General features: G+C 33.1%; 1 protein-coding gene across 1 annotated transcript in view; it reads right to left on the reverse strand.

Annotated features, from left to right (window-relative positions):
- Positions 1-3,303: 3,303 nt before the first annotated feature.
- The window catches only part of LOC128208544 (uncharacterized), a 182,132-nt gene continuing 172,484 nt past the window's right edge, over positions 3,304-12,951 (reverse strand). Inside the window, exons 6-7 of the mRNA XM_052912099.1 lie at positions 4,522-4,550; positions 3,304-3,339 (exon numbers count right to left, since the gene is read on the reverse strand). Coding sequence (XP_052768059.1) covers positions 3,304-3,339; positions 4,522-4,550 — 65 coding nt within the window. The remainder of the gene's footprint in view (positions 3,340-4,521; positions 4,551-12,951) is intronic.

The raw sequence follows: 12,951 nt of genomic DNA on the forward strand, positions 1-12,951 counted from the left end.
GACATTCGCTAATACGGCAGTAGCTATCATGGGCAGTAACTATTACGGCAGTGGCTATCAATATTGTAGTTACCACGACAGTAGCTATTTAGGCAGTATATATCACTGCAGTAGCTATCAAGGCTGTTTACTTGCATCACATACGTGAATTCACTATTCGAATACTGTAATTAGTTTGTGTTGTTTATACATAGAAATGGCATTGTAATAAAACTCTTGAGATGCTTGTTTGTTTTTATGTAACAATTGCAAGTAAAAGGAAGAATCCAGTTCTAAAAACAGTTACCGCACTTCCGGTGGGTGATTTTATATAAATAAATATCAAAGGCTTTCCAGACTGAGCCTTCATTCAGGATGACGGATTATGCCAGTTTTCTGACAGAGTTTGCGTTAATACAATGACATTCACGATTCAAAATTGAACCAAACGCTAATATCGTCGGGGACAATGTTCGAATTTTACATTACTATCTTTATATAGACCCAAATAAAGTCATAAACTATTTACGAGCGTCTGCAAATATTTAAGTATAATGTTCTTCAAGCACCGCTTGGGAACCATAGTGGAAGTAAGGCCATAATGTCTGAAGCAAACAAAAATTAATTAAAACTGATTATCAACCGTAAAACAAGTTACCAAACAAAATTACCTTGTCATATTAACTGGTCTGTTCATCGTCATGCTCTTAAAGAGACAAAATATATGTTGTTAAAACTGCTGTTTGTATCCCTACAAGTATAATTATTTAAACGAATTTGAAAAATTATTATTTCGATATAATAATTATTATAGGTACATCTGCAATGGGCTTATTTTCGGCTGCACAAAATCATTTTTCAATTATCAATATGCTTACATTAAGGAAGAGCATTAAAAACTATATATAGGCCTGCCCCAGTGATCGCTGACGTCAAGCATTGAGTAAAAGATACAATAAGACCTAGAGAAGTTGGTCAAACGTCCGATGCATTGTCTTTATGTACCAAACACATGTGCCAATTAATTTTAAACTCCCCCCTATCATGACAAAGAAACAGCCACGACCTGACCAAGTGTGCATATATGCAGCATTCCGTAGGAATAAACATGTAAATGTGAACTTGACATTTAAGCTAGGGACGTGGATCTTGCACGAAACACGTCGTCTGAGAATGACAAACCTCTACATAACGATAAACCTGACATAAAGTGTGACATTATTTCGTAAGGATGATAATAGAGTCTTGCACGCGACTCGTTGTCTCCATGGAACGAACACATGTACCGAGTAATTATAAATCCTTCCCGTTATGACAAAGTTACACACAGAACACTAAACGAACCGGCTGCCGTATGGACGGTGGTATTTTAATAAGACCACCTTTCAGAAACAATATATCAAAGAACAAAAATGTATTTAAACCAATGTTGATAAATATTTCCAAAATTGTTAGATCATTAATAAGCGGAAAAAACGCGCTTATAGTTAGTAGATAGTATCTTAAACCGTGCTTATCTGTTAAAGAAATATTTGAGAAACGATTGAATAAATACAGTTCCTGTTTTCAATGCTAATACATTACGTATGCTTTTAATGTAAATAAGCAAGCAAAAAACGACCTCGAATGATGATTCAAGCGATAATCCGAATTATTTATGTTAAAGTTTACTATACTTTTTATTGTTGATATAAATATTTCCGATGCATTTGCGTTCTTATCGCACGAAATGTGAAACATATAAAAAAATATATTATTTACATCTTAGCCTTAGCTTCTTTATTCTTTGGCAGGTACATCAACCCTCTGTATATAAGTGCAAATGTTGCGTATTTACGGTATCTATAGCCGGTTCAGAACCTATCGAAATTGTTTCAATGGCTAAACATTCGTGCAATATCTGTTCAACACGACTTTGAAAATGTACGTCTGCAGTTGCGTTTTGAAAAAGGCGTTTGAAAAATTAAATTGATACAGATAACATAAAGTATTGATGTGGGCTTTTTGTTGTTAAAGGGACTAGTCACCAGATAATAAAATTGCAATAAAAAGACAGTTGTCAAAAACTTACATACAATTGATATCGTTCTGTAAATCGCATTCAACCTTACTTACTGATGTATCACACCACTCATGACACAAATAAGTTTCGCAATATTTGCGTATCTTTCCTCATTGAAATTTACTGGGTTTGTCTACCACGTAAAAAATCCGGTAAATTTAAAAACAGCATCGGTACATGTATCTGTGCTAATCATGCTACTTTCACATGCTTATAATACACTCTCTAAATTGGGAAATCATCATGCGCTATTTTATACGGGTAAACTCAGCTGAGACAGTGACTTAATATTTATATCATGTAAATTGATGTATTATCGGCCTAATACTAGCTCGTATTGACATTCCTTTGTTTGTTTCGAGGAAAAACTGTATTTGCCGATTTTTGGACCATCTGGTGTCTAGTCCCTTTCCGAAAAAGTAATGGTTATTATGCATAGTTTGAAGAGTGTCACATTAGGTTTTTTAACAGAGACAACATGTTTAATCAGTTAAAACTCATCATGGTTTGTAGCCAACTTATTATTTAGGATTCGGCTAAAAATATCGTCAGGCGCTTCGTGAATATTTGGTACCCAAAAGTACCGACTATGCATGGCATGTGGTTAATAATTTTGACATCAAAGAAAGGGCTTCTGAGAAAATAGAGAAGTCAGAAGTCTGAAGGCATTTAAACTCTTCACAGCCACCCACAAGGCATAACCCTTTAATCACAGTAGTTCCATGTCCTAGTAACAACATTTGTCCCTACTTTGCACAATATTTGGGGGAATCGTCTTCAATTGCAATTCCGTTTCAATTAGCCTTAAAATTGAGTGGAAAATATTAAAAATAAAGCATTTGGTAATTTAATATATTTTGTACATGTTGTAAACTTCTTAATAAACCCAACGAACGTGTTTTATATATCGATGCCAACAGAATGAATTATGACCTCACCGTTTCTTTACAAATCTTCGCCCCTTTACAGGAGATACAACTTAACATAGTTATAGCACTGCAACTCGTTTTATTCATTTGTCAACGTTATACATGTCGATCGTTGGTGATAACATATATATCACCTTGCTTGAAATAGCTTGTCTGTTAAGTTCTCGACCCATCCAGGGAATTGACTATAATATGTGACCAAGCGTCCTTTTAAATGTTCCTCTAAATGACACGAATTTGGTCTAAAAACATCAGCGAATACTTTAAAAGGCAAATATTACTATAAAACCATATGTAAATATATTTTTACTGTAATCCGAATATATCACTTTGCTAAGCGACAGTAAAGTTCTCTAGCATTGCAATAGTCTGCAAAAAGAGTGATTTCACATTAGTACATACTCTCAGGGTTAACCGAATATGTGGATTATCTTGTATAAAACATGTCTTATTATAGGAAAGAGATCGGAACCGAGCAAGTTGGTTAAATTCACATTTCTCGTCGACAAGTAATGAAAACTAACCTTTTTTCTTACTTAAACAAATATGATATGACAGACACTTAGTCTATTCCTCAACGATTTTTTTTATTATATTCGTTTCAATTTGAACATTTAAAAAAAAGATAACAAAGAAATACTATATAAATTCAAGGTGAGTTACTAGTTTAAGATAGGAAAATGATAAGCCTTTCAAAAGCCAAAACTTGTATAGGCAAATTGAAAAAAGCTTTTGAATGTGACTTGAAACTGTCAGCCAATACAGCGCAAACCACTGGGAATTATTCTTTATGTGGCTTTGGTAAAAAGGTGAACATCATTTCAGCATGAAATTACAATTTGTTTAACAAAAACAACAATGACAAAAAAGAAGAAGTATAAGACATTTGTTTAACAATAATGACGCCTAAAGAGCTCAAATGGCGATGGGGCCAATGCCTTTAAACTTAAGGAATATTTATTACCACCTGCAAGGCTTTTTTCAGCTAATGCTTTCTCTTGTGAAGCGGGAAATTCTGGTATTTCTTCCATATTATGTAAAAAGGTTTGTTCACAGTTAATATTAGGACATATTTTTCTGAAATGGTAAACGGTATCGATATAATTGCACTAGAAACTGTAAAAACACTTATTATAATTGGTTAACTGATCTATTCAGTATGAAAGAAAAATGGTTTTAAGACTGATGACCCTTTCAACGATATTCAGGATACGTTAGGATTAGCATCGTTTTACCAAAATGTTTCATAAACTGTAAAATAACGTTTTAATTGTAACTAGATATTGTTCTTCCTAATGTTCAGCTAAAACGGTGTTGTCACTTTGCTTTGATACTGTCCGGATAATGTGTGTCAACTTATTCCGAATAATTTATTAATCTGTTATATTTCATATATACACTGTACGTCTAGCATAAAGAGTACCGTTATTCACATACAATGTTACTGTATATTCACACCAATTTTTTGTATAGTCTTATAAATACTAGGCCTAAGTCTATAATATCGATTTATATATTTATCTCTAATTGTATTATAAACTTTAAGGTTACATTCCATCGAAAAATGGTATTCATCTTCAAGTACTTGGCATTATTACAGATCCTATTTTCTCTTGGTACATTTGACCATCGTCCAGTTTCTATTAGTAAACGATGAATACTAAGTCTTAACCGTGACATAGCAACTCTATATTTTTTCTACATTAACAATGTTCAAGTATGCTTGGTATTTAAATCTACTAAAATATCTATAAAACGTTACCCTAGATGAATCATTTATCCGACTATTAGGATTTTGAATAAAGTTATCTTTGTCTCTTTGCTTGAACAAGCTGATAAATACAGCGAATACAGTAAGAACAAACTTCAATGTGGTGGTGGTGGTGGTGGCGGCGGCGGCGGCGGTGGTGTTGATGATGATGATGATGATGATGATGATGATGATGATGATGATGATGATGATCAGCCTTGATCATCTTGATTTTATAATATACGTTCGAATTCTCTTCACTCCCATATTATTTTTTTTCTCTAGTTACACGGTAACATGTCATTTTCCAGCTAACAAGTTGGCTTTTTGCTGTCTCAGAATATTTGAAATTAATTAAAGATCCATCGAATGTCTCCAATGAAGTGTCTATTCCCAATTTAAACTCGGAGGTTATATATATTAATGGCATTTTAGACGGTAAAAAACACCATTATAAGATGAATATAGCACCTCTGACTGATTGTGAGAAAATGGTTCGACAAAATCCACAGAAATTACATAAAAAAGGGAAACATTTCTAAAGCGATAATATTCAACGTATTGACTGTGAAGCTTATGTCGATTTGATTGATTAGAGAAACAAACACAAACACTATATAGTAGATAACAAACATATCACGTTCTTCTTTCAATTTATTTAGGCCAAACTCAAGGACAAAAAAAGTCTTTGAAATCGCATTTTCCATCAAAAATACTTGACATGTGTTGTTCTGTCCATTGTATCATTGCTATTATCATTCTAATTGTGGTGACCTTTCATCTTATATCGTTTCATTTTAATTTGTTGATAATTATGGATATTTTGGTAGCCTTTATCAAATGAAGAATATTAAATAGCATCAGGCTGACAGTTGTCGCTCTATACTTAAATGCTTATAAGCCAGTGGATGCCAGTGAATCAAAATGACATAAACATGTGGTTCACCAGTATCTAAATTACGTAGTTCATCTGTATCTCGAAATGTTCACCAGTATCTGGATTAAGTAGTTAATCTTTATCTTGAAGAAGTTCACCGGTACCTGAATTAGGTACTTAATCTGTATCTTGAAATGCTCACCGGTATCTGGTTTAAGTAGTTAATCTGTATCTTAAAATGTTCACCGGTATCTGGATTAAGTAGTTAATCTGAATATTGAGAAGTTCACCGGTATCTGGATTAGGTACATAATCTGTATCTTGAGAAGTTCACTGTAATCTGGATTAAGTAGTTAATCTATAACAAGTGACATTGTGCACATGTTCTACAGGGAAATCAACTATTGTTTTAATAATTGTCGAATTATACCATTAAATGGCCAAACCTCAAACGAGCGATGTCATCTGCTTGTAAGGTCCTTGTTTTTTTTTATATTATTGAAACATATGAAAAGGGACTCGTCTAATGGTTGTAAAATACACATTTTACGGATTTATTATAACAAAATAAAGTGAGTCAGATCAACAAAAGTGTTAAAACTGAGAGCTTGAACCCTTTAAGAAATGTAGACATATGCTCAAATATTGTCTTTTGAAAATCGTTATTAACGCGATTTAACAAAAGGCTGTATCGTGATTGGATGATTTTACATTATCAAGTGATGCTACCGATGTTTTCAGTAAAGGTTCAAATATCCATTAGATGAGTATGATTGTCTATGTGCGAGTGGATAAGGTATCGGTTTTCAAACGTGTTCTTAACTGTACCGGCGTGGGTTGCTCCCCACTATATTTAGGTTGTTATTTATTCTTTAATTGTGTCTTTTTCTGTCATAATTATACCATTTTTTTCAGATAAATTAACAGGAAAATTATTTGTGGTGCCAAAATATGAGCAAGCTCCTTTAACGTTTGGTTTATACAGCTTTGAAAACGATCTCACATTCGATATTTAGGCATAGACGCGAGCATATTTTAGAACGATGATAATTTAGTGGAATGGGCCATTTGAAATAGGAATTAATGTCTACATTATATGTTCTCTGGAATAAATATATTGTCTTATTTAAGTAGCTTCGAAACCATTATATTTAAAATGATCTGTATCATTTCAAGCCATTGTAGATGAATCATTCAATAATGATGATCGTTAACTCGACAAGCCGTAAACTATGCGTTTAGTTTGTGTCCTATATCAAGGGATGAGTTCTTAAACATACCTGTTTTTTTTTTCTCAATATTTTGCACACAAACGTGTTTTTAAAAAGATCAATCATTAGTTTATCAAATATGATACTTAAATTTAGAATTCGAACACGTTTATGGTTTTATGAAATAATGGGCAGTTTTTTTAGAAATATATAGTTGTTGATTTTTAAATCTTTACTACTCTGTCAGTTCCATGGACACACTTTATTCAGCAACACGCCCGGCGATAAGGGACGTTTAATGCATTTCGTGCAACAGGCCTTAATCCACTTTTTCAGTTACTTCCGTCCGTTGACTGGTCAGGTATTGAAAAGTTTTGAAAACTTTTCTATTTATTGCGTTGTTGTCTTTGAGGAATGAGTAAAAGCACTATTTTTTAAACCAATACAAAGTCAAACGCCATCATGCATTCGACGAGATGTGAACGTTTTTCGCTGTACAAAAGCGTCTTTTAATGCCGCTAAAATCATTCCCACATTGCAAACATTCGTCTTGACACTGACTGAGATTTAAAAGAAAATATTAAGCAAAAGTCTTTACTCGCTCCTAAAACTTTAGAAGTCATATAAGAAGTTATTTTCTCATGAAAGTTAATATTCATTTAAATATTTGAAAATGACGTATTTAAGTCCTTAGGTAGTTATAGAATTATATTACCAGTGAGTTACGTAGCTTAGAAAAGCGACTAAACTTGGGACATTACTTTAAATAGTTTATGAACACCGGCAAAGGAAAGTATCTAGATACCACCATGAGCAGATTATAATATACATAAAAAATATCAGCAGAGTCTATGATGCTTATCTGCGCTCCATCACTTACCCTATATGGACGTTACCAGAATTGGCCAGAAAACATTAATAATGCACTTGTTACTTAGGGGGACAAGCCCAAAATAAAATCGTCATGTACTAGGTTATTCGTAAAGCGATACGCAATACATACATACAGAGACACACAGACAATTCCAACAGTCAAAGCAGGGCTTTGATTGTGTAAACTCTGTCTCGCAAAGTGCAAGCTCTAGAATCTGACTAAGAAAATAAATTCAAACGCTACATCAAAATTTGGTGAGAACATGGTCCAGATCCGTTTAGGCACGACTCAAATAGTATGGAACGATTAAAATTTACATTGTTTTTAGAGTGAGTATAATCAGAAGATCAATTTTCATTCGTTTAAACTTACTTTTCTATAACCTGGAACGTTAATATGGATAAATAACCTCAGAGCATGACCAGATACGACCATTTGACAATTGACAACATTTTGATTAGTCGAGATAGATAAACAAAATAAATATACCAGACGCATACATCCGATCTCATCAATACTTTTTAGTTAACAGGCTAACTAAAGATAATGCTCTTTGCATTCCATTGAAACCTTTCAAGCGTAACTTTTAAAGCGAAATATCTCAGTGGTACATAACTATCACAAGTTTCGGCAAAATTAGTATTTACATTTCTCAACCGAGACAGGTTTAGTTAAGTTCATTTCGAGAATAGTAAAAAAGACTTTATTTTAATATTAGACATTCTTTTGATTGCAGTTCAATAGAAGTCAACACAAACAAAGAGCTATCAGGAATGCTGCCGATTACAAAACGGCATTACAATTTAAGCTAGCCGATATGGTACAGTACTATATTTTAGTTTTTGTATGACTAATGCACCGTCTGATCTATTCCCTATTCTTCTTAGTTTATTTGTTCTTAACTCATCGCGTATCTTCACGAGGTATATGATATATTGTTCTCGTATTATAATTACTAGGAAGATATACAGTTTATAAAATCCCCCCCAAAAAAATCAAAGTTAAAAAGAAATAAAAAAAACATTTATAGGAGCAGATAACTGCACTTGCGCTTTCATCAAGTGTAAAGCTCTTCGAATGGCAACGTCGTACTTTGCAAATACAAAATTGGCACCATTAAAAAAGAATTGTTATTTGCCACTTTGACCGGAGTTATCAACTTATTTCAAACGAAAATAATAATATTTGAAATATGCTTAATCTTTGTTAATTTGGTTCGTAATGTTACGTAATTGATGTATTAATCTTGCCGTTTGAATTGTCACTATTATCTTGTTCTGCCTCAGTGCCGCAATGGGCGTCGTTAACATGGAAATACTTTACTGACCTTCAACATTGGTCTGTATAGCTGTATATGAAACATCCAATTGTTGAAGCCTTACAGTCGAAAACCCTTAAGTATTGCAACGCGTTTAGATTGTATCTAATACAGTTTGCGATAGTCCTGAACACACACGTACTTTCTTATCGAATTTTCAGGATTAATTATATTCGGAATTGCATGTATGTATAGGTACTTCTATTCGCATTTCTCCTGGTAAATTTCATGTGCTATCAAGGTCAATTCTTATTTCCATTCATTTACAGTTGCCGGATTTCAAGAGCTGCGAATCGCCGGACAGGGAGAAACTCTATATCAACGCTTATATCTTGCGATATAATGCTGTCGGATAAGCATTTATATCTACTCATTAAACATATGTATCACAATGAAAGGATACAAACTATCTTGAAGCCAAATGTTTAACTATGAGCTTGCCTAAATGATCCGGAACTAAGCCCAGCGCATTCAGCGAGACACAGAGCACCACAAGGCCTAAGGTACATATTACTTTAATATCTAATAACGTCTCATTAAATGCTGGGTGTAATCTAATTGATGAAAAACCGTTGGGAATTGGCCAATTGCTAATACATTTTCCTAATCTGAAATGCATAATTGCAGTTATTATTTGTCAATATCTCTTTGCCATTCGGTAGCGAAAAATATTTCGCGGATACTTTATCTTGTGGAAGGCTTTTCAATAAATGCAAATAGTAACTGGTGACCAAAATATAGTTCGTCAATCTACCCAAACACGACATTAAGCAAACGATAAACATTGTTCTTACAATTTTAAATCTTAAAAGCATATTCACTTTCAAATGGCCTTTATTCAAATAATTGTGATTAGAGTTGTCCTGAAAACAGCTGCCTTATGTTTCAAAAGAAGCAAGGTTTGATCGCATATTAAATTCAGTTGCACTGCAATAAGAAACGACCATGATTTTTGTATGACTTTTACGATTTTCGATAAGTCTTTGTTGGCTGCTTTTAACATTTTCGCTTTAGTAGACTACATGGGGTCCGACTCTTCAAATTTGAAACAACAGACGGAGAATGCAATTTGCTGTAAACTATGTGCTAAATGTTATTTGAAGATATTTCTTTTGCTTGTATCTAATTGCTCATTGTCAAATACTGCTCTCCATTTAAGGACAATGTGTAATGTAACCTTGGTTAAAAACCATAGCTTAAACGATTACTTTTTTACGAAATTTGCGCAAAATCTCTATGATAATAATATCATACCAAGTATTATTTGGAATCAACCAAACAATATATAATTACAAAACATAATATAATTTCAAAACAAAATACATCATTTTAAAAGGAAACACACTTTTTAGAGCTTTATAATGGTATATTTGTTAATATTTCTACGTCAAATGAATACAGAATGCAAGACAAAATATCAATTATATGTGTTCCAGTCTGTTTCTTAAATGCTTACCCTCGGTAACGCTGCGTTACCGATTACTTAGAACAGAAAAACGTATAGAGATATTCTGAATACCATATATGCACCGGCAACCGTTGTGCCTAGTGTTAACTTATTTTGATATTTTGACATTCGAAACATCTCTATACATCTTCATCTCATATGTCAAGTTATCTAATAATATTATGATCTTGATAACAGACAATACCACATATAGTTAATTGTTCGTTAACGATACAAGATTCTTCGCCATGAGTACAGGTTTCAAGTAACGTTGTATCAACACTTACCTGTCTGAAAGCTATCTCATCAGTACTTCCGTCCTGATTATCTTAGACAGAATTGCTAGGCATTCACTGTATCTACTCAGCATGTCCTGCTCACTTATATCCACTTACATTTTGTGTCATTCTTTAAGACTTAAATTGAAATACATGTGAGCGAATAATACAATGTCATTTGCTCGTTGTACATCGATGTTCATCACCACACTACCTTAATTTCATTTCAGGCTTTTGGAAATAGAACCGCAAATGAAAATAAACATTGACAATGATATGTTACTTTGACACACAGTCACCGTGATGGAAGGGGTAGGGCGGCTGGTGAGAGTTTTGACGTCAATGCAAATTTCATTTCAAAACAACCATGCATAGGCGATTGTTTATAAGTACTACTCCTGACAACTGCTGCATTTGAGTACAAACATTTATAAAACGACTGACAATATTTTTGCAGGATCTTTATTAACCAGTTTGTTACAAACCTCCTAAATCTATTGGGTACTGTATGCTGAACAAAGCTGTTCAAACTATGTATATCATGACTTCCGCTCAAAAAAAGCCCACACCAAAAAAACTATAATCTGTAGCAATTTATTTTCTTCAGACGTCTTTGATCACATTGCACCTTAACTGCAGACGTAATTTGTCTAGCTGTGTTGATCGAGATTTGGCACGAATATATTTATCATTTAAACAATGTCTATATATTCTGAACCTGCCATGGAAACCGTAAATATACAAAATAAAGACTGGCATACAGTTGATATATACGTGACAAAGAATACAGAAGATACGGCTAGACGGAAATGATATACATGTATATGTTTCGCATATTAGCGTGCATACACATCGCATGTTTATATTCATATTACATAGTGTAGTGAATTAAAACATTCTTAATTCGGACTATCGCTCGACATCATCATTTAAGGTCCCAATTTTCCTTCATTACATCAAAAACTTACGTTTTGCATTTTATTAGTTTAATGGAGAGCACATGGTTTGTAAGACCAGTCGACAAGCATTAAAATCAAAGTTTAACACAAATAAGCAAATATCATTTTATATATTAAACAAACATTATACATATAAGTAGTATGTCTATACGTATCAAAGACAGCTCCTTTAAACCACCAGTGGAATCAAGGTGCTAATCACAGTTCATCTGGTTTGAAACAAATTATATTAATGATGTCTGTAATTAATCATAGTCTTTACTGCTAATTTGGAGCTTGTTTGCATTCACGATATCTTATAAATAAATCTCAAAAAGCGTTATAGCTAATAACATCACAGAAACAAAGATGCACCACGACCTACGTGACTTGTCTAATATGCTTGTGATTAAGCATGTTTCTTGCGATTCAGGAAAGATTATTATTCAAGCCACATTTAAACACGTTTGTTCAAGGCTTCTACAATGGCTTCATTTTTCTGGAGTTGTTAACAGTAACGACAAATTTACATGGTTGATATATTGACATGGGGCTACATCAGACGTAATAAGTTATTACATGAAAGGATTTTCTGTTAAAGAAATAACACGACGATGCTTCATTAATTGACTGAGATGTAAATGCCCTACACATGATTGGTTTTGTTCATCTTTAAAATAAATAACGATCTCTGAAACAAAATCTAGTTTGTCTTCTAACATTTAGCTAATTTTATCATTACCCGTTCCCAGTTGAAACTTATAAAAGATCATGGAAGGTTATTATATGTAGACAATTTTTATGTTACCCTGTTGAAGTATATTTTATATACTGGATCAAAGATATTTCATCTTAATTTTCCAATCATATTTTTCTCTGTTTTGTATATCAAGCTTTATTGCAGGCATTGGTCACCTTGAAATGTAGATTACTATCCTTTGTTAATGTCAATAAAAAATTATCTGAAATCTCATCACCTCGGATACTTGCAGGATTTTTTTTCTAAATTAAGGAGTTATTTTTCCTAAGTTTGTAAAGTGTATTACAGGTAAGTAACCTGACCTCACCGATATGAACTTGTACACTTTCTTGTAATTAGTTATTTTAAAATAAAATGACAGAAAAAGGCAGACGAACGAAGAGCACAAAGGGAAGACATTAAGCTAGTTGTAATACATTTCAAAAATAATGTCCATTTAAAATACTTTTAGTTTGAGGTTGGTTGTTTGTCACTAAATGAGCATTGTATGACAGTGTGTCGCGTGTTTAATGTGTCGCGTGTTTAATG

This window comes from Mya arenaria, chromosome 11 (assembly GCF_026914265.1).
Source record: "Mya arenaria isolate MELC-2E11 chromosome 11, ASM2691426v1".
In the NCBI taxonomy this organism is placed as follows: domain Eukaryota; kingdom Metazoa; phylum Mollusca; class Bivalvia; order Myida; family Myidae; genus Mya; species Mya arenaria.